At 38.9% G+C, this 22,100-nt stretch overlaps 2 protein-coding genes across 3 annotated transcripts in view; one reads left to right on the plus strand and one right to left on the minus strand.

Moving 5' to 3' along the window:
• LOC306856786 (leucine-rich repeats and immunoglobulin-like domains protein 1) overlaps positions 1-20,140 on the plus strand; it is a 35,880-nt gene extending 15,740 nt beyond the window's left edge. The window contains exons 4-18 of the mRNA XM_079396255.1: positions 3,180-3,317; positions 3,429-3,572; positions 5,072-5,215; positions 5,926-6,069; positions 6,817-6,960; positions 9,191-9,271; positions 11,554-11,625; positions 12,016-12,087; positions 12,787-12,950; positions 13,061-13,381; positions 14,687-14,968; positions 16,221-16,652; positions 16,739-16,870; positions 17,479-17,751; positions 17,951-20,140. Of these exons, the coding sequence (XP_079252381.1) occupies positions 3,180-3,317; positions 3,429-3,572; positions 5,072-5,215; positions 5,926-6,069; positions 6,817-6,960; positions 9,191-9,271; positions 11,554-11,625; positions 12,016-12,087; positions 12,787-12,950; positions 13,061-13,381; positions 14,687-14,968; positions 16,221-16,652; positions 16,739-16,870; positions 17,479-17,751; positions 17,951-18,138 (2,731 nt within the window). The 3' untranslated portion in view covers positions 18,139-20,140. The remainder of the gene's footprint in view (positions 1-3,179; positions 3,318-3,428; positions 3,573-5,071; positions 5,216-5,925; positions 6,070-6,816; positions 6,961-9,190; positions 9,272-11,553; positions 11,626-12,015; positions 12,088-12,786; positions 12,951-13,060; positions 13,382-14,686; positions 14,969-16,220; positions 16,653-16,738; positions 16,871-17,478; positions 17,752-17,950) is intronic.
• The window catches only part of LOC306856787 (mitochondrial S-adenosylmethionine carrier protein-like), a 58,014-nt gene continuing 55,941 nt past the window's right edge, over positions 20,028-22,100 (minus strand). The window contains exon 10 of one of the 2 annotated variants that reach the window (XM_079396256.1): positions 20,028-21,591. In XM_079396256.1, coding sequence (XP_079252382.1) covers positions 21,495-21,591 — 97 coding nt within the window. In that variant the 3' untranslated portion in view covers positions 20,028-21,494. The remainder of the gene's footprint in view (positions 21,592-22,100) is intronic. The other variant, XM_079396257.1, reaches the window with a different exon arrangement.

Below are 22,100 nucleotides of genomic sequence, written 5' to 3' on the forward strand. Positions count from 1 at the left end.
TCTTAATATTTTCATATGTTTGACAATTTTTCAATAGGGCCATTTTAATTTTTAAAGAAACCAGTGTTTTACTAAAATATCCATTGTTGCTTATTAGATTGAATGTTAAAGACAAAACAAAAAAAGATGAAAAACTGAATATAAGTAGTTAAATATTTATTTATATCGTTTATGAAAATGTATTAGCCAAATAAAAAGCACACTAAAATCACTGACATATTAGCAATGTTGGTTAATTTATGTCGCCAAGAGTAATATTCTGAAATTAAATATAAAGTTGGCAAAAAGTTAGCAAAATCACTTAAAGGACTGTTTAGGGCCCTATGAAATCTGTTTTTTTTTTTCCTGTCAAGGCCCTATGAAATATGTTTTATTTTTTTATTTTTTTTATTTCTCCCTCAGCCACCAATTCTACCATCATTTACACACCCTCCTGTTGTTCCAAACTTATATGACTTGAATTCTTTTGTGAAACATAAAAGATCATTTGAAAAATACCCATATACAGTACAAATCAATTGTAACCAAAACTATTTGGTTACCAACATCTTTCTAAATATCTTCTATAGAAAACATTATAATGTGTTCAACAGAAGAAATAAAGTAATACAGGTTTGGAATGACATGATGGTGATCACTACCTGATTCAATCTTTGAGAGCTCTGAACAGCCTTCTCAAACCACCTCCACCATTTCATCTCCTTACTTTGGAGTTCATCAAGCAGATAAGCCAATCAGTACTGCCTAAAGAAGCTAAACTGCTAATCCTCAGTGCGGTGCAGCTTTGGTTGGATTAACCAGCTAAGATATTCTGCTCCCACGCTCTCTCACCACAACAACAACTGGTTCCTACAACGGTCTGGAACCCAGCTATAGCATCTCAGTTTAGCTCAAACAAGCGCAAGAAAAACAACTAAACCGCAAGCAAAGCCTTTGTAAACTATTTGTAAAGTGTCATTTTGGCATCGGGGTCTGTTTTAGGATCTGCTGTAACCCAGATGGAGTAAGGCAGATCCTAGATCTGAGCAGATTCAGATCTGATCCAGATCCCAGCAGTACCATTTTAAAACATTTTGTGGATTCAGGCCTGGGATGGCCAATGCACGAGTGTGGGCCGTTTCTCTTGTTAACGTCAGCATGTTTTTTTTTGCCTAGTGAAGGTCACCAGCTGCTGACCTGCTACTCAGTGGAGTCTCAGTGCTCTGTTAGTCACAGGAACATCCTGTAGGGTGGTGAGCACAGCACTCGTCCTTATCCATACCCTCTGTCTGTTTATTCAGGTGGGACAGTGGGGGGTACTCCCTCCTTTTCTCTTTCCTTCCGTCGTTCTCCCTCGTTTTTTCCCCATCTTCTCACAATTCCCACCCAGAATTCCAGTTACACGGTCAACCCAGGGAGCATCTGCGTGTCGGCTGGGTCCCATCTTCACTGGGAAAGGCCTCGATGGTCTCTCAGGCTCCCACAGAACACCTGCCAGCAGACAACCAGAGCAGAAATCCCCTCTCGGTCTCTGCGGACCATGTGTTTACTGTGAGATTTACGCAGAAATGGGAATCCGAATAAGGAGGCTTTGTTGTTCCAGCATGGACTCGTCTTTGCTGCACGGGCCTGTCTGCCTGGGCTTTGTAGGGTTTCAATAGCATTGATCATAGTGCAGGTGCTAGACTGTTAGGTATGACTAGCTGGCCTTTTATGGTGAATATTGGAACTGGAAGTTCAGTGGACCTCTACCAAATAGTAATACCAGGGTACATTGCTATATAACGTTGTATTGAATGAACCATATACCACAATCACATATACCATATCCATATACCAGACCACAATCCCATGGTGTTTACCCCAAAGTTTGTACATGAAGCTTTCATCTAATGCAGCGTCATTTCCTTATGCCCGCTATGTCTTAGCAAGTTTATTAGAGGGAGATTTTCAGATTTGTTTCTTTAGTACTGTCCCATTCTCCAGTGCAGGGATGGCTTACTCTGAAACTACCCCAAAACAAATTCCAGATGTGGAGAGCCTTGACCTCGCCATTCCTTCTCTGGCCGGCAAAAACAAGTGTGATTCCTAAGTCAGCTGCTTTCTCATGCCTCATCTCTGAAGAGGAATAGAAGCAAAGAAAAAAGGGGAAAGGACAGAAATCCAAAGCCCCCATGAGAGAAACCTTTCATTTGATTTGTCTTTACTTAAGAACTCTCCAAGGTTGATGTGACTTAACTTACAAGAAAACAAAACATTTGCGAGCAACACTAATTGTTGATTTTCAAACCAAGTCCTGTGTGGAAAATTCATTCATTTTACTTAATTCTTTGAAAATGGTTGGGTGACTAAATTGTGACAAAGCAAAAGTATGACATTTTCGCAAACAAAACCAAAGCGTCAGTCCATATACAAACCAATCCAAATCAAGTGCAGGATTTCAAACATTTGAAAAAAAAAAAACAAAAAAAAAAATTTGTATGCATGATTTGTTACATTTTGTGTGACTAAACGAAACTAATTTTGCACCTAAAAACTAGGTGAAAATTGTTGAAATAGAACGAAAGTATGTTAATATCCAAAAGTTCTTTGAGTCATAATACTTATTTAGTCCGTTGTTAATCTCTTCTGTTTCATCCAAAGATATACGTGCAGAAACGGGTTTAGATGAATCTTTCATCTGACTGATATTTGTCACCATAGCTGGGTTTTTGTTTGGGATTCCAGGCTTGTATGTGTTTGTGTGTCTGCATGTGTGTGTTGACAAATCAAGTTACCGTATCAAGCCACAGTCACTTGGCACTTCTGAAGGCGTGTGTGTGGAAACAAGTCTCCATTGGGCTTCAAAGCCCTATTGACACATTCTCTCCGAAAGAGCCTCATGTGGTTAGAGCAGCCAGCCGCCTATCAGTGCAGATATGTGGGTCAACATATGGTTTCGCATAGTTGCTTATGCACTAATAAACTGAAAAACATTGCGATAATGTGATTTATGAATTGTAACCCTTGAAATCAGATCTACGGTCTTAGTCTTTGTCAGGGTGTTCAATTTGTTTGCCTGATCCGTGTATACATTAAACAATAGATTAGTCTGTAATCTCTCCAGAGAGTCACGTGAAAACGTATTAAACACTCCTTGAAGGTTTGTACAGCTGTGTGTAGAGTTAGTTATAATAGATGTGCTCTTTTTTTCCTTCTAGGCACCATAATAAAATCCGCAGACTGGAGGGGAGCCTGCTGCAGAACTTCACTGCTCTGGAGACTCTAGATCTGAGTAATAATGACATCACAGAGCTGAGAGAGCACTGCCTCCCTCCAGGGTTACAAATCAAGGACCTGTGAGAAACCCACTCCTTCTCTCTTTCAAATAGATAGAACTGTGAACATCTGTGTTTTCATGTAACACTGTGTTCTTTCACAATCTGAAGCGTGATATTTCATTTCTGTAGGCACCTGAGCAGTAATAAGATTGTTCATCTGGAGTTTGGGGCGTTTAAGAACCTCGCCAGGAGTCTGCAGATCCTCAGACTGAGCCGGAACCGATTGACCCAGCTTCCCGTTAAAGGCCTGGAGTTACCCAAGCTCACACAACTGTGAGTGAACTACACTCTATATATACACTACCGTTCAAAAGTTTGGGGTCATTAATGTCCTTTTTTTTTTTTTTTTAAACAACTTTATATTTTCATTCAGCAAGGATGCATTAAGCAAAAGTGACAGTAAAGACATTTATAGTTCGTCATTTCATAGAAGTGAAAAAAATGTATCATGGTTCCCATAAGCAGGGCACTGTTTTCAACTTTCATAATATGAAGAAATGTTTATTGAGCACCAAATCAGTTTATTAGTATATTTCTGAAGAATTATGTGACACTAAAGTTCAGCTTTGCCTTCACAGGAACAAATTACATTTTAAAATATACTAAAATAAACAATATAATAATTTTAAATTATATCATTTGAATTATATATAATATATAAATGATTTAAGGATTATTTAATATATAAACATTAAAATAGTGATTTTTTTTTAACTTTTTGGTAGTGTGCATCAATTTCTTTTTGGTTTTGATTATTAGCAGAGGTGCTTCAATTAATGTGGCAACATTAAAACCTTTTTGTCTGAATTTTTTTTTAAATGCATTCACTGTTTTTTTTGTTTTTTTAGCGTCATGTACCATGCGTGTTGTTTTTTTTAAGTAAAAAAGTAAACTCAAGAATCTTAAGTTTTGCTCCTTTCCACTGTACTTTGTCCAGCTGTTATACAAAAATGTTTTTAAAGGTTAGATAAACTATTTTTAACTTAAGAGTAGCTGAGTAGTTTAAACTGTATTTGATTATTCAGCAGCTTTGGAAACTACAGTTTAAAGTACTTTCTCCGACACTGGCTTCCACATGTTCTTTGAAAGGTATCAGCAGTCAGGATCAGAGAACCATTGGTAAATATCAGAGCAGGACAATTCTTTCTCTCCATTGCAGATCTATCTGTGCCGCGAGCGCAACCATCTGTAGCTAAGCTCTTTGTTTCTACTCATATCAGACTTCCATCAAAAATGTGCTTTGTTCTTCAGGTGGACAGAGTGATACTGAATCTCTGTATGCATGAGGCAACATAAGCTCATATTAAACCGCATACACACGTGCACACACACACCTGGAGTGCATTTCAACAACCACAAAGCCACAGCTATGTTGTTGAGCGAGAAGGATAGGTTAGTTAGTTAGTTATGACATCAAAGAGGAATCAGAGCCGCTTTGTTGGAGCTAATGGTCAGCTGGACATGCTGCTTGTTTACAACACTACACTCTCTAAAAAAGCAAAAAAGGTTACAAAAAGTAGGTTTTTCCAGCAATGTCATATAAGTTAGGTTCCCCAAAAAATCTTTCAGCACACAGTGTCAAAGAGATTTTAATAATCTGAAGAACCTTTTCCCACCAGGCTCTATGAATGTTAAAGGTTTTTATCACAGATGCAAATAAAGAACCGTTATTTTTATTTGTATGTCTTCACAGTATCATGCATCATTTCTACAAATACTTTAACTTTATTGGTAATGCTTTTTATTCACATTTTAAGTGTGTGTTTTTGTAGGGAGCTGAGCAGGAACAAGTTGCGGTTAATTGAAGGACTCACCTTTCAAGGTTTGAGCAGTTTAGAAGTTCTCAAGCTTCAGAGAAACAACATCAGCAAGCTGACGGATGGGGCGTTCTGGGGTCTGGCCCGGATGAGGGTTCTGTGAGTCCAAACCTTCATTACTACAACCTCAATATTGCTCAGTAATAGCCTATAGTCAGTCATTCATTCAAGGGAAAGTTCACCTTCAGAACACAAATTAAGATATTTTTGATGAAATCCGAGAGCTTTATGACCCTGCATAGGGTCAAGGCCCAGAAAGCTAATAAGAACATCGTTAAAATAGTCCGTGTGACACCATTAATTTTTTGAAGCTACGAGAATACTTTTTGTGATCGAAGAAAACAAAAGTAATGACTTTATTCAACAATTTCTCTCTTCCGTGTCAGTCTCTGCCACGCATTCACAAGAGTCATGCAGGATCCAGTGTTCTGAAGGAAAATAATAGTCATTTACTTTTTTTTTTTTTTCTTGTAGCTTCATAAAATTTAGGTTGAACCACTGTTGTCACATGGATAATTTTAACAATGTCCTTACTACCTTTGTGGGTAGTACAAGGTAGTTATGTTGCTCTCCATGCAGGGTCATAAAGCTCTCGGATTTCATCAAAAATAACAAAATAATGTGTGTTCCGAAGGTCTTATAGGCTTGGAACAACATGAGGGTGAGTAATTATTGACAGTATTTTCATTTTTGAAAACTATCCCAGATAATATTTCTCACAATAGACTATTTATATTATAAAATAAATCAAATGCACATCCATCACATTGCTCATGATGAGAGTGAACAATTGTTTTTGTCATAAACAGGCACCTGGACTATAACAGTCTGCGGGAGGTGAACAGCGGCTCTCTCTATGGTCTGGAGTCACTCCTGCAGCTCTATCTCTCCAACAACTCCATCTCTAACTTTAACCCTGAGGGCTGGGGCTTCTGTGAGAGACTCCGAGAACTGTGAGACATCCCTCCTTCTTTTTCTTCTTTATAAATAAATATTTACATCTATTTCTTGTTTAAAAATACAATTTTACTTAGCCTAATAAAAGCATTAATTTCTTTAAACAAAATCTTACTTGTCCCAAACTTTTCAACGGTAGTGTGCATAAAAAAAAGAATAGAATTCAGTAGGAAATCATCTTGGTTGCGGTTTAAATTTGACACCAAGTAAAAAATGAATCGCACCCAATCTTTACATTACAAGGAAGCATTTGTCCACAGTATCACCTACTGCACTAAACACACAGCACTCCTCGTCTTGCTGTAGATAAGCTCTGTTTATCCCCTAATGATGCACTGGATTGCCAGCGCTTAGGAGCTCAGCCTCATTTTTACTCATCTCTCTTGATGCTAGTTAAAGAAAACAGAATAATCCTCCACGTATACGTCTGCCAAGAGATCTGTACCTGAGTGAAAGTGAGCTTATCTGGGTGAATGTGTGTATACACCGGGCAGTCCTGTCAAGCGTATCGTGTCCTCCCTGTATGTGATATCTTCCTCTAGCTAACGCTCTCATTCGTTGTGGGGGTAACAAGGCTTTAGTGGTAGTGCATGTTGACTGCGGTATCAGCTGAGTGGTCAGCCGTGATTTTGCAGGTTTATGACACGGCTGTTATTGCATTCTGGACAAAACGTAACCTAAATTCTGGATTCTGAAAAATTAAAACCTAAATGCAATTCTGGTTTGTTTTTCATTTTTTCCAGGAACTTGTCTTTTAATAACCTGACGAAGCTGTCCGAGGGTGGATTTTCCAAACTGGTGAACCTGAACTCACTGCGTTTGGGACACAATTCCATCAGTCACATCACGGAGGGAGCATTTAGAGGCCTTAGCTCCCTACGGACGCTGTAAGTGTCTTTACTCTGTGAGAAATCCTCTAGGATTTAGCCTGCATGTGAAAAAACACTTGACAGTTCTGTCAAATTGAGCCGTGGTGCTCAAACGAGGGAACGAGTTTCAAGTCCATTCTGCCATGATCACATTCCTTTTAATGTCTACCCAAGAATCTGAAGTCATTCTGTACTGTCAGATTAATTAAAAAAAGTTTAAAAAGTAATAATAATAATAATAAAAATTAATAATAATAAAACAAAATGATAAAAAAATTTGAATGTCAGAATATATTGCAACCCAAATGCCAGAAACGAACCATTTCCATTGAAATCAGCGGATCCATGGATTTACAGCATTTTCCTTTTTTGAAATGAGTGAACAAATCAGTCATAATTTCTAAATGAATTAACACTGTTGAAGACAAACGTGTTGATTGATTTAGTGGCATTTGCTAAAGTAGCATAAGCTTTTAAGTCTGGTGAGAAAGTTTCCTGGTTTATTTTCCTCATTGTTTCCTTGTTGGTTCCCACCAAAGTTGGATGCACATGTGCACCCTGCTCAAGGCCTCCTAGAAGAAGCGACGTCTTTTTTGCACACAGTGAAAGGCATTATGTGGGACCAACTCTCCAGCCTGACTTCTATAGACACACAAAGTCTCAACAGCCACTTCATGCCCCTCCCCGTTTTAGTGTCTCAAAAGAGAAAAGCGAGAAGAATTCTGCCTTTACTTTCTTAGATGAAGGCTTTTCACAGTAGGGTGACAAGCCAAGGCACAACACAGCCCTCAGTGCTGCTGGCAGTGGGCAGAGTGTGGGGGGAAGGGTCTTGTGAAGTGCAATTGTGAGGGCCTCTGTTTTCTTTTGTTCCGTCCTTTCTTTATGTCTTACTTGCTTGATTTCCTTTTATATCGTTCTCTCTCTCTCTCTCTCTCTGACTTGCTCTCATCCGAGCCAGTTCTAATCTAATCATGGCCTTAGTGCCTTACTGGGGCTCCTGTTGAAAAGAAGCAGGGGAGGTTTTAATTGGTACGTGCTTCTGGCCGGGCGAGAGGATCCCTGGTCGGGTGTGAAAGACCAGAACCGGACCGTCTTTTAGCCGAGGGGGTGGGGGTCAGGCCTGGGGGCCTCCGGCCCTACTGTCATTAACAAGCCAGGGTCCATTCACATGCAGCCAGCCAGAAAGAATAGGAAATTGGCAGCCGAGGCCAGGCATGGAGGGAAAGTAACAGAGAGAGCCAAGGGGGCGGTTGTCAGCCAGGAGGGAGTGGGCAAAATCCCTCCACCCTCTCACCTCAAAAAGACATTTATTCTTTTTTCAGCGACAGCAATCTTTTTAACGGTGTAGAAACAAACGATGTTGAAAAGCTATGATGTGAACACTGATGATAAAATTGATCATACCATGGCAAGTACACTTGACTAAAAAGTGTTTAAAAACATGATTATTTGAATTAGAAGAACTCATTTGAATTAGTAAGATTTGCGTCAAAGTTAATGCCATGTAAGCAGACGGCTGGCACCGTCTGGGCTTGTCCATGATTCGTCTGGAGTTGCATTATGCGATGTGCCCATGCGATGCCTTTACCTGCCAACACGGTTGGTGTGTTGACAGATTCAAATGGCTGTCGGATTGAGTATATGTGGGCAACTGTGTGAAAGAGTTGTGTTTGTGCAAAGCGCTTTCAGCTGTCATGCATTATTCATGCATTGGCCTGTGCGTTGCTGCGCTCCTTAATGTCACAATTCACAAAGAAAAGAATGTGCTTGGTTGGCAGAGGGCAAGAGTGGGAGAGAGAGCAAGAAAGAGTGTGTTGTTGGACTTTCTTGTTTTCAACCAGGTGTCCAGGGTAGCTTGTGCCACTGCCGAACGTCTGTCAGCCCCGTCTTTAAAACTTTACTGACCAATCCCACCTGTTTTTTTTTTTCTTTATACAGAAACAATCAAAAACAAAACATAAAATGCATATACAAAGTAGACTTAAAATACAATATTTAAAACTGACATTTAAAATAAAAAATATTTATTTATTCATTAAAAAAAGTGCTTCACAATTCCTTCAAGACCACAAAAGAAGAAATATCCTTCAATATATTCCAATTTATGAATGCATTTACTAAAATCACTGTTCGTGGAAGTTTCCAGTACATTTCTATGGAATGTTCTATGGGATGTGGGCGGAGCTTAGCAAAGGGTCAATTGTTTATCCGTCTTTCTTTCCTAATCTCTTTCTTTTTGTCTCTGCAGGGAGTTGGACCACAATGACATTTCTGGCACTATAGAGGACACCAATGGGGCCTTCACTGGGCTGGAAAACCTCAACAAGCTGTGAGTGTCACACGTTCTCTTTTGTCTCAACCATCACTTTTCCTTCTTCACTTTAATTTTGGACATTCTTACACCAGGTGCAATCAAGACAAGTGACATCCCCAATTTTTTTTTTGTTTATTGCGTTAAATAAATGAGGAAGAGCAGGTAACCTCAACCCACACCTTACATGCAGTGCAGATTTGGGAAGGGAAGCCTTAGTGGCAAGTTCAATTGAATTTGAGTACTGGGGCGAACACTTTTCATCATTGACAGATAAGAGATGAGCTCCTGGCTTTGCTCTTGTGATGGAATCAGCGAGGGCGTAAAATGGGAGGCAGGCAGAGGAGGGGGTTTATTCAGACACATCAAACGCCCCAGCACTCCGCCTTTTGTTACGGGAGCAGAGGTTCGCAAATCTGCGGAAGCCGCCTGTTTATGCACACCCCTGCCAAAAATCCTATTCACCCTTCCTGGGAATATGTGATGTGCACAACATCAAAGTCTTTTCTGCTGTTTTGTTACCGCAAGACGGGGTAGGCAGCCGACTCTAGTTTTAGTAGATTCCAGATCAAATCTTGTCGTTTTGTTTGATAAATTGCTTGTGGATCATTTGTACGCCCCAAATCTTCATGCACAGATTCCATGTGCACCTGCTCATGATGTCAACGGATCCACTTAGCATCTATTTCAATGGTTTCTATTTGAAACCACAAGTTTGATCGGAGTGAACTGCTAGAGCTTTTTGAATTATGGGGCTGGTATGGAAGCCCAGGGCTCAAGACTGCCCAGAGGGTGACCTGCAGATGGGCGGTTGCTTCAGAAATGGTGGGGGGGCCGGAGGAGATGAGTGGAGGTAATGTCTTAGTCTTTCAGGAGATGACAGATGCTGTCGCATACACACAGACCATCAATCCGCTGACAGACACGGCAGGGGCTGGGCTTTCTGGGGTTACTCCTGCAAGCACATACTGAAAAAACTAGTTGTTCCTCATGAAACTTTACTCACAAGGAACTTTTTAGCAGTGAGATTTGTTTTATGATTTTTGACAGTTAAATGATTGCTTTAAATGGCTCTTTAAGATGAGTTTTTTGCACATTCATGGGATGTGTTTTTTTTAAGATTTTATAAAATTTAATAAAATGTATTTATAATGCTTTTTGTATATTTTGGAACCATATCAAATGATAGTATCATTTATTTTGGTATATTGTTAAATGTAATTTTTAAAATCAATACATTTTTTTTAAATAATTTTTTCATACTGTACATTGCTGTTGTGATTCCTAAGTGCTTTGAAATAATTTGTTTATTTTGTATTCATTAAGACAAAATCTTTTTTTTATTTTATTTTTAAGATTTTTATAAATTTATATAGATTTTTTACATCAGCCATTTATCGTCTACCAGCAATAACATAAAGAATTTATCTGATTATTGATATCAGTTGAAATTTTAATATCAGTGGATCCCTACTTTACAAAGTGATGCCTAACAACTTGTAGCATTTAAAACATGGTTTTAGTTAAAAATGTTTCATTTGTTAAAACAAAATATAGACTTTATTTTTAAAGATTTTTATAGATTTATATACAACATGAAACAACGTGAGATTATCGATATTGGTGCATCCCTGCGTTTGTCTGCTGCTGTGAAGGTCTTGTTTATCCCAGCATGCAGCAGCTCCTGACATGCCTCAGGATTGTGAGCCAATGTCCCATGACCCAAAGCCAGAAAGATCATCCCCTGATTGAAACGACAACATTGTCAGGTGTCAAATCTGGTTTATATGAGAAGGTGCCGGCTTTCACGGTGCTGACTGTGGAGTCTTGGACAGGAAGTGCACTGTCAGAGGCTTGTTTTGGTCTGACATGCTTAAGAATGGAAATCGTGTCAGTGGTGGGGAGGGAGCCAGTTCATCTTCCCGGTGTGTGTGTGTTTTGCGCCTACGGCCGCTTTTGAAGAGCGAGCAGGATAAGCCCTTACAAGGGGTTCGAACCACAGCCTTGACAAGGCCACTTTTATTACTTTACAAGCCGTGTTGTCCTCCAGCCACTGAAGCTCCTTTTCATGTGACCTCGAGCTCTGGGCTCCACCCTGTCATCGCTATTAAATTCTAATAAAGATAAAAGTAAGCTTTGAAGAGCTGTGCCGGGCCCTGATTCCTCACCCTCCTCCTAATCTCTACACAGTTCGGATTTCCAATCCCACAATCCCCCTCTTTTATCAGATTCAGTCCAACTAATTGTGCACTCTCTTTCTCTCTCTCTTCCCTCTCGCTCTGCGTGTCTGGAAACGGCAGAACTCTGTTTGGAAACAAGATCAAGTCGGTGGCCAAGAAAGCCTTCTCGGGCCTGGAGGCTCTGGAGCACCTGTGAGTATCCCACAATGCCTTTCGGCCCCTACAGCAGCGGCTGCCAAAAGTAAATGCTTAAGAGGGCTGCTAGCAATTTAATAGTGTCTTTGTAAAAGGAGAGGACGGGGTGGTTTGCAAGGCCAGCTGCTCTTGTCTCGTTAGAGCCAGCTTTAACTTTTACAGCAACAAGGTTATGGAGCATATGGTCAGTTTCATAAAAGAAATAGAATTTAAGCACTTCTGCAGACGCTGTAGCTCCACGTCTGATATTGGTGTCTTTCCACCTTGTTCAGAGTTGTCTCGTATAAAAATAGGCTACGGATTTGCATGCGAGCGCAGCAGCTGTATGTGAACGTTCCCATGTCCTCTTTCTGTCACGCCTGAGGGCCCTGTTTAATCTCTCAACAGGAACTTGGGGGAAAATGCCATCCGCTCCATCCAACCCGAGGCATTTAGCAAGATGAAGAACCTGCGTTACCTGTGAGTCCCATTAACACACGTGCTCCTGTTCACAAGCATAACCACTCAGCTGGTTGTATTGTTTCTTGACATCATGAATGTTTGGCTGGCAGTTAATTAAAATGTATAGTATGACATGACAAACTATTTTAATATTCAAATATTTTAAGTGCACTTTAGTCCACTTTTCATTCATACAGATTTTTTTTTAAACCCATGTACCTGAGAATGTATTATTTATAATACTAATATTTAAAGCTACCATTATTTATACACTTTTTGAAAGAGGAATGAATGCATTTCTGTTTCAAATAAATGCTGTTCTTTTGAACTTTCTGCTCGAGGAATCCTAAAGAAAATTGATCACATTTTGACAAAAAAAATTAGGTAGCACAACAATTTATTTTACTATATATTGAATAAATAAATGCAGCATTAATGAACATAAGACACTTTTTTTTTTTTTATATACAAATAATTTTTTTTATAAGAAACTGCTTTTTATTATTATTATTTTTAATTGACGTTATGCTATGCATATTAAATTAAGGTAAAACCAGTATATTATGTATGCTAAAATCCAGATGTTATTTGGAGGCTACTATTGTAACCGGACATAAATGTGCACAATAATTCACTTCAGTCAAATCATCTACATCATGCTGATGTTACATGCCATCTGGCTTTCACTCATCTTTCTTTCCATCCCTCTCTCTGCAGTCATATTCAGAGTGATAGTTTTCTGTGCGACTGCCAGCTGCACTGGTTTCCGGAGTGGCTGGTAACTCGAGAGATGAAGGCTGGAGTTCAGGCCACATGTGCCCACCCAGAGAGCCTAAAGGGCACCAGCATCTACCAGGCCCCACCACAGAGCTTTGTTTGTGGTAAGCAGCGCTATAATGTCTTTTAACAATCAAACAAGTCAATCACAGTAAAATAGAACGTAATCTAATGGTGTGTTAAAATGTCTCTATCCTTGTACTTCCCCCTTCAGATGACCTTCCCAAACCCCAGATTACTGTTAACCCTGTCACAACGGCAGCAGTTTTGGGAAAAGATGTGCGTCTGACCTGCACGGCTGCCAGCAGCAGCAGCTCGCCCATGACCTTCACCTGGCTCAAGGACCAGGAGACGCTACGTCAAGCCGAGGTGGAGAATTTCGCCCACGTGCGGGCCAGTGACGGAGGGGTGATGGAGTACACCACCATCCTCCACCTTCGGCACGTCACCTTCAACCATGAGGGCCGCTACCAGTGCATCATCAGCAATCACTTTGGCTCCTCCTACTCTAACAGGGCCCGTGTCACTGTAAACGGTACATTTATTAACTATATATTAGTAAACTACATTGGTACTCTTCCATATCCGTTTTCTACTTCAGTTGACCATGTAAGGTGTTCCTAGACAGTTGTACAACTTCCCATCCCATTCCCACCATGCAATTCCCATCATTCACGGATAGTTTGTTTTAGTGGGAGCATTTTGTGAATTGCACAAACTGAGAATGAACTGTCATACAAATAAATACTATTTATATAATTTGTGTTTTAAATGTCAGTGAGTGCTTAATTCACAGTAGTTGTCATTTATTTAATATTTAATAGACAAGCAATAAAATATATAATTTCCTGTAAGACTTGAAATAATAATGTTTAATGCATATTTTAATAAATAAATAATTTAATATATAAAAATATTTTAAATGTTTATACAGTATATGTGACCTCTTAACACACAACCAGTCGTAAGGTCAATTTTTCTTTACCCTTTTTGACCAATTTTACATAATCTGAAAGCTGAATAAATAAGCTTTCCATTGATGTATGGTTTGTTAGGATAAGACAATATTTGGCCGAGAACTATTTGAATATCTGAAATCTGAGGGTGCAAAAAATTCAAAATATTGAGAAAATCGCCTTTAAAATTGTCCAAATGAAGACCTTAGTGTTGCAAGTTTTTATATATTTACAGTAGGAAATTGACAAAATATCTTCATGGGACGGGATCTTTACTTAATATCCAAATGATTTTTGGCATAAAAGAAAAATAGATCATTTTGACCCATCCAATGTATTGTTGGCTATTGCTGCAAATAGAGCTGTGCTACTTATGACTGGTTTTGTGCTCCAGGGTCACACATAATATAATGTTCATATAATATTTAAGTATTTTTTATACATATAAATTCATAATTTTATTATAGATGTATATAAAAGTCTAAAATTATTTGCTTTTGAAGGTAATTTTTAAGACCGTTTAACCTGTCATTTTTTTAAACATAGGTTACACTAGTTGCACTAAATTCCCATCATGCAACATTTCAACATTTGCTCAGAGCTTTTGCATTCAGACTGAACTGTGCCTCTAGAATTTGGGCATTTTTATCTTCTCTGCTGTTAGCGATACACTTGGATTACATGCCTTGTCAGTTCAAGCAGCAGATGCAAATTGATTGTCTTGAGGCATTTTGGTTTCATGCCCGTTCAAATCAAGCCATTTCCCATCGCCAATTGAGTTAGTCACAGCTATGAATGCTGGGCTTGTTTGGTGCTGATGTAGCAACATTATGGGAATAATCCTTGCTAGGGCTAATTTCCTCTTTGCTTCTCTATGCGCACAGTGCTGCCTTCATTTGTCAAGACCCCACGCGACATCACGATCCGGACAGGCACAAAGGCAAGGTTGGAGTGTGCAGCTGAAGGACATCCGACTCCCCAAGTGGCATGGCAGAAAGATGGCGGTACAGATTTCCCTGCCGCCCGAGAGCGCCGCATGCGTGTGATGCCTGATGACGATGTCTTCTTCATCATGGACGTGAAACCTGAGGATATGGGCGTGTACAGCTGCACGGCAAAAAACACGGCGGGCATGATCTCCGCAAACGTCACTCTAACGGTGCTAGGTACGACCATTTTTTCCATATTTACATTATGTAAAAATACTTTTTTTTTTTTTTTTCGTCTCATTGTGGATTTGTTTAAGCTGTTGGAGTTTTGCTACCCCCTGCTTAGTTCGACGCAAGAATGTTTTTTTTGTTCCCCATCTGAAGCAGCTGGGCTTTATGTGTGGGCTTGAAGGTCAAAGGTCAGGAAGCAGGTCACAGGGGGTAGAGGAAGTGCTGAAGGCTCACATAGTGGTATTTTTGAGTGTTTCTGAACTCTCGACTGAGTAACTGCTTGGCAGAAATAGTCAAATACTCATTATTGGAACGTGGAAATGATGTGGTATAGTCGGCCTAAAGTGGGCTTTGTTTTTTGTTTTTACTAAAAAGTATTGAAGCGAGGGTCAGACTGTGTACTAAATCAGACTACATACTGGTGGCACTAGAAAATAACCAGTTCATAAGAGCCATTTATTCAGAAATAAGACTATACTGGTTCCGCTGCATGTTTTTGATTTACTAAAAATGAACAGGCTCATAAGAGTCATTTGTTTAGGAACTGCACTATGTTGGTTATTCTGTATGTTTTTTTGATTCACCAAAAAGAACCAGTTCATTAGAGTCATTTGTTCAGGAACTGAACTATGCTGGTTGTTCTGTATGTGTTTGATTCACTAAAAATGAACAGGCTCATAAGAGTCATTTGTTCAGGAATCAAACTACAATGATAGTGTTGTATGTTTTTCATTCTCTAAAAACAACCAGTTCATAAGAGCCATTCATTCAAACTCGACAAGACTCTCTGTATATTTTTGATTCACTAAAATAGAACTTAAGATTTATTAATTCAGCAATTCAACAGGTTATGCCATATGTTTTTGATTCACTAGAAAGAACCAGTTTATTGGAGTCATTTGTTCAGGAATTGAATTTGGAAGTGTATGTTTGTTTGTTTTTTCCACCAGTTTGGAAGTCAATCAATATTTTTTTTTTTAAATGGCTATCATAATACCTAGTCCTAAACGTTGACAAAATACAATTTAAGGAGATTAAAACATTTTTATTCCAAAATATGAATGGCTCTTCTTATACTCGGGGTGATTCCCCACCCCCCACAAATTAGAAGTGCCACTTGCTAGCAACAGCAAGTAGCAAATTACAATTCAAAGCCATCACCTATATGTCAAGCCATTTAAGGGATCTCTATCTACTTGGGCAACTCTACACATGTCCATATGTAATTCAATAACTATTCCCTGTGATCTTCCTGCAGAGACCCCTCATCTTGCACAGGAAATGGAGGATCGAAATGTTGTAGTAGGCGAGACTGTTGCGTTGCAGTGCAAGGCTTTAGGCAGCCCACCTCCTCGCATCACCTGGCTAAAGGGGGAGGAGCCTCTGAGACCCAGCGACCGTCACTACTTCACTCCAGGGAATCAGCTCTTGGTGATCGGTAGCACCACCTTAGAGGACGCTGGGCGCTACACCTGTGTCATGTCCAACACGCTCGGCACGGAGCGAGCTCACTGCCAGCTCAGTGTTTACCAGCGCTTTGAGGAATGCGCACCTTTTTCAAGCCCCAGCACTGTTACTGTGGGAATCATCGTCATCGCTGTGGTGACCAGTATTGTAGTGACATCACTGGTTTGGGTGTGTATTATCTACCAGACGAGGAAGAAGAGCGAGGAGTGCAGTGTAAACACAGGTGTGTATTTTCACACAGATTTTGTATTTGTTTTATTTTTTTAACAGAAGACTTTATCTGTAACCTTTCGTGCTTACCTTTTACAGATGAGACAATTGTCCCTCCTGATGTCCCCAGTTACCTGTCCTCTCAGGGCACTTTGTCAGAGAGACAGGACGTGTGCATACGAGTGGAGTCCAATGGTGGATCTCAACCCAACGGACGCATAGAAAACAATGGTACAGTATCCACACTTTTTCTGAGTAGATTTTGAAAGAAAATCTCTAGAATAGATTACAAGGTCAAAACATTTTTATAAAGAATACACTGCCATTCAAAAGTTTGGGGTCATTAAATGTCTTTCTTTTTAAAGAAATTAGCACATTTATTCAGCAAGGATTTTAAATGGATAAAAAGTGACAGTAAAGACTTTAGAAAAGATTTCTATTTTGAATAAATGCTGATCTTTTGAACTTTTTATTAAACAAAGAATCGAAGAAAAATGTATCGCAGACAGGTCCCAAAATAGTTTCAACACAGATAATAAATCTGCATGATTTCTGAAGGACCATGTGACACTGAAGACTGGAGAAATGGCCGATGAAAATTCAGCACTGCATCTCAGAAATTATATTTTAAAGTAGAAAGTGTATTATTGGTTGTTTTTTCTGTATTTTTGATCAAATAAATGCAGCCTTGATGAGCATAAGAGACATCGTTCGCAATAAGATCTATAAAATGCATTAGATGAATTGGTGAAAATCACGTCTTGCCAACTTTAAGAAGTGTCCGCTGTTTAAATGATCTTCGCACAACATCATAATTAAGCCAGTTTCTCTTATTTCAGGCTATGATGGGCCAGTCGTGTGCACAGACTGCTTGGAAAACGGCACCAGCTACTCCAAACACTGTAACTACCTCCCTCACGGGATAGTGCCCCCTTCAGGCCTGGAGTATCAGCAGACACACCAAACATCGACTTTCACCAGCCACAACAATGAACCACACTGCAATGGCACACCCAACGGGGTCAGGAAAGACAGCCAAACTCCCATCTTTCCCACCAACCACGACAGGGTGACCGTATCACCCTCGTCGCACCAGTACAGCGACAGAAACGGTGAGAACGAGGAGGACACGGATTCATCAGACAGCCATAAATTCAAGAAGACTCACTCATGCCCTGTATATCACTATTCCTGCCACCGTAGGGTGAAAAAACACATTTTATCATGCCAGTTCTGAGTGATTAATATGAGGTTGATGATACAGTGATAACATTCCTTGTTTGACCTCACTTCCTTTCTAATCTCTCTCAGGATTGTTGGTGAATAGGTCAGACACACCTCCCTCACTTGAAGAGAGCTACCATCGGCCAGTAAAGCTCCTGCCTGGGGACTGTGACATTGGGTTCGAGCTTAAACAGACTCTATTACCCAACGGACACGCACATATGCCTGACGCCACCCTAAGCGAGAGCGAATCCTTCAGGCGGGCCAGTGACTAACGCCTCGCCAAGATTCTTCTTTATCCTTTTGCACTGAGAACTGCTACCTCACACTGAGGGGCACAGACAAAGCTGCCCCCATCTATCTGAATGCAGAATAGGGGCATCCGGCGTTTGAAGGCGAAGCTTGAGTGGGGTGATGATGAAGTCCCATGCGAGCGTTAATGATGTATATAGATATAATCCTCCTCAGGGAGGCTCCGTTCACACTTCAGAAATGTTACTTGCATTTGACGCATGCAAAATGTATGACAGAGTGCTATAACGTTGGGTTTTGAGCTGTACATAAGAGTTTTCATATATAAATACGTGAATGTATGTATTCTATAACTTTTACAAAAGAGTGTTTAACTCTATTCGGTGCATGGTGAGATCAGAGTGGTTCTATCTTATTTTATTTTTTAACAGATCTCTCCTGCTTTTCCCAGTTTTATAAGCAGTGCCTTATTACAAGATCAAAGAATCCACAAGTCAGTTTTTCGTTGGGAGATGTCCGTATGCTTTCCCACTCACAAATGGGAATCTTGTCATGCACTTGAAGTTTAGATAACCCAATCATAATAGATCGCCTTAAAGGAATATTCCAGGTTAAAATCAAGAAACGGGGTTCTGGCAATATCAGGGAATTTACTTTTTTTGATTCCTAGAAAAGCCACTTTTATTTAGCAAGGATTCATTACATTGATCAAAAGTGACCGTAAAGACATTTATAAATGTTACAAGTGAATTAAAATCAAATTTTATATACAGTATATGCTGTTCTTTTGAACTTTCTATTCATGAAAGACTGCTGAAAATATAGCACTGTTTTAAAATTAATTCAAATATATTTTATATTATAAAAAAAGTTACATTGTTGTAATCTTTCACTATATTACGGTCATTTCTGTATTCTTGATCAGATAAATGAAAATGGGTTTTAAAAACTGACCTAAAACTTTTGAACAGTAGTGCATTTTTTTGTGAATTTACTGAAATAATTACATGTTTCTGAAGAAATGAATTTTTTTGTTGTAAGTGCAATCTCTATAAATGATATTTAAGTAATTGGCATCATTTACCATGAAAATCATTTAAATTCGTACTTCAGCTTGTCAAAGCAAAGAAAAAAGCGACTGTATTTGTCATTGCTAACTAGTGTTTAACCTGGAATATTCCTTTGTCAGAATATATATGGGATGAATGAAGAGCTCTGCATTGAATTTTCAGGTCCGTTATGGTAAAAAATTACATATTGGCATAAGGGAAAATATAAGCACTTTGATAAATCCCATTTTTACATCTTGAGATTCTTCCGTTAACAAAGGTACAGGCCACCAAAAGCTGCTTCACTTGCCTACATACCTGTGGTATTTGAAATCAATTTTTAAATGTATTTGTTGACTATCATTTTTAACATATTTGGGGAAATAACAAATTATCCAAAAATAATATTTATAGAGACTGTTTCTAACAGCGAGTTTTAGCTAACAGCAAAGCCGAATGCTGCCAATTCACAAAAGGGAAAGAGCGTCTCTCTCTAGAAAACTGTGTGCTGGACTTCAACCACACAGAATGTCTTCACCTAAAGGGAATAAGCAGGAAAAGTGAACACCTCGTCAGCTAATCTTTGCTAAAGACTAAAGCAGCTAATGCTAATCTACATTTATTAGTTAGCCTGAGCCAAACCAGTTCATGTCAACAGCCAAGGTTGTTTTTTTAGGCCAAATAGTATAACATCTGTACAACTAAACTAGGGGAATGTTTTGTAAAGTTGGATTACAGCAAACACCAGTTTAACCCCAAAAACTGTAGACCATATCAGTACTTTGATAATGTGGATAGCTGGTTAACTGTGTAATCCAGCTCTGTGAAGGTTAACTCTACAGATGTTTGGGTCACCCTGCTTCATACCAGATTAATTTATTGAACTCGACTCTAATCACAGCTGTTCACCCACATGGCTAAAACTGTTGAAGTGTCAAAATGACAGGTGTTTATTAAAGTCACATTTTGCTCTTTACACCATCTGGTTTGTGTTTTTATTTTGATGCACAGTGGTTGAAATGACTGAATAGGGTAAGTGTGTGCCTCCTCGCATCTCTAAGCAACCGAAACACAAATTCCATGTTCTTTGGAGTGAGACCTATTGAGTTGTTGGATAAACCAAAAAAAATAAAAGTAGCTTTAAATATCAAATTTCTTTTATTTTGCACATTATAGCCAGATTGAATTTACTGGTTATCCATTTACTTTCATCCATTAAAAAAAAATTGTTTAAAAAAAATCTAATAAAGTGTTGTAACTCAAGAAATGACTTTTTCTTTTACAGCAAAAGAACAGATTTTTTTTCTAAAAATGTACATTTAACCACTTCATAACTTAATTTGTCAACTCTGTCAGATGCATTAAAAAGCATATTTTAATTTGATCCAACCAATGAAAGCATAAATGTAACGTATACATGTATATATAATTTTTTTTCCAACAATGATATAATTGGCATATTAGAATAATTTCTGAAGGATCATGTCACTGAAGACGTAATGATGCTGAAAAATGTTTGGCTCTATTTGCAATCCTGTTACCTATTTCAGTGTATTTTTTTAATGTTATACATTTAACAAGTAAATGAAATTACTGGTGATCTGTTGCTCTTCACTCGGTATTATTTGAGTTGTGTGTTTGGACAGAAAGCACATTCCAGTGAAAGGTAGTTGTTGACTAAGAGCTGTAGGGCTGGAACGGCCCACTGTTGCTCTAGTCAAATGCTCTGTATTGTTCTTGTGCCCCGCGCTTCGTGACAGGTCTGACAAACATTCACACCTGTGGACTAATCTGTGTTTTTCTCTGTGTTTTTTCAGCTAATAAACAGGTAGAGCAAGCTTGGGGATTAAAGTCTAGATTCAACATGTAACAATAATCCACTGGAATAACATTGGTAAAGGCATTTTAATTTGTTACTGATGAGTTTAGTATATAAATACCAGCGCAGTGCAGTTTTAATACAAACAGCCGATTTTTAATAGATCCATGTAAGCTTGCAAAAATGATATCTAGTTTGAATTCGATCTGTGTTGCAACATAACAAATTCAGACAGTTAAACTCAATCTGTTATGCACTGATGAGCAGGAATGCAAACCACTGTGTTATGTGATCTTTTTATCCAGGCACCAGGTGTCCTCGCCGTGGCCCTCAAGACCACCAGTTCAAACTGGGACAGAGGGTGCATTTTGACCAACCTCCACTGATCTGTAGTTTGCTGTTTGCTCCTGGTCTCTGACCTTGTTTTGCAGTTTTGGCCGTACAGTCAGAGTTTGGGTTGAAGAAACCAGTCCAGTACAAACTGACCCACGGTGTTCCACGATGATGGTGTTTATAAAAGCGTACAGCGCACTTTCTCATATGCTCCGAGGAAAATGAAGCCTCCCATGCTGATGAACATCACTCTGGGGATGCTGCCGGCGAACAGCCTTCAGACAGGATGAGAAAACATAAAAGCAAGAGTTAGCAATAACAGTCTTTTCAAGCTAGTAATTAATTGTAAAATATGGCGATTATTCACAATTAAAAACACACTCGATTAATTCAAAGACATTATAGTAAAATAAAAGTGCCGTGAAAAGGTTTTTGCCCCGTTCCTGTTTTTGTCATTTTTTTTGCATATTTGTCAAACTTAAAAGATTCAGATCAGATCATCAAACTGATTTTAATATTACACAAAGATAATGCAAGTAAATACAAAATGCAGTTTTTAAATGATGATTTCATTTATGAAGGTAAAAAAGCTGTCCAAACCTACATGGCCCTACGTGAAAAATTAATTGCCCCTCCTGTTAAATCATGAAAGAACTGTGATTAACCACATTATTTTAGAAAGCTGAGTTAAATTTCACTAGCCACAACCAGCCCTGATTACTGCCAGACCTGTTGAATCAAGAAATCACTTAAATAGAACCTGTCTGACAAAGTGAAGCATGCT

Source organism: Barbus barbus (genome assembly GCF_936440315.1).
Source record: "Barbus barbus genome assembly, chromosome: 37".
NCBI classification, from domain to species: Eukaryota; Metazoa; Chordata; class Actinopteri; order Cypriniformes; family Cyprinidae; genus Barbus; species Barbus barbus.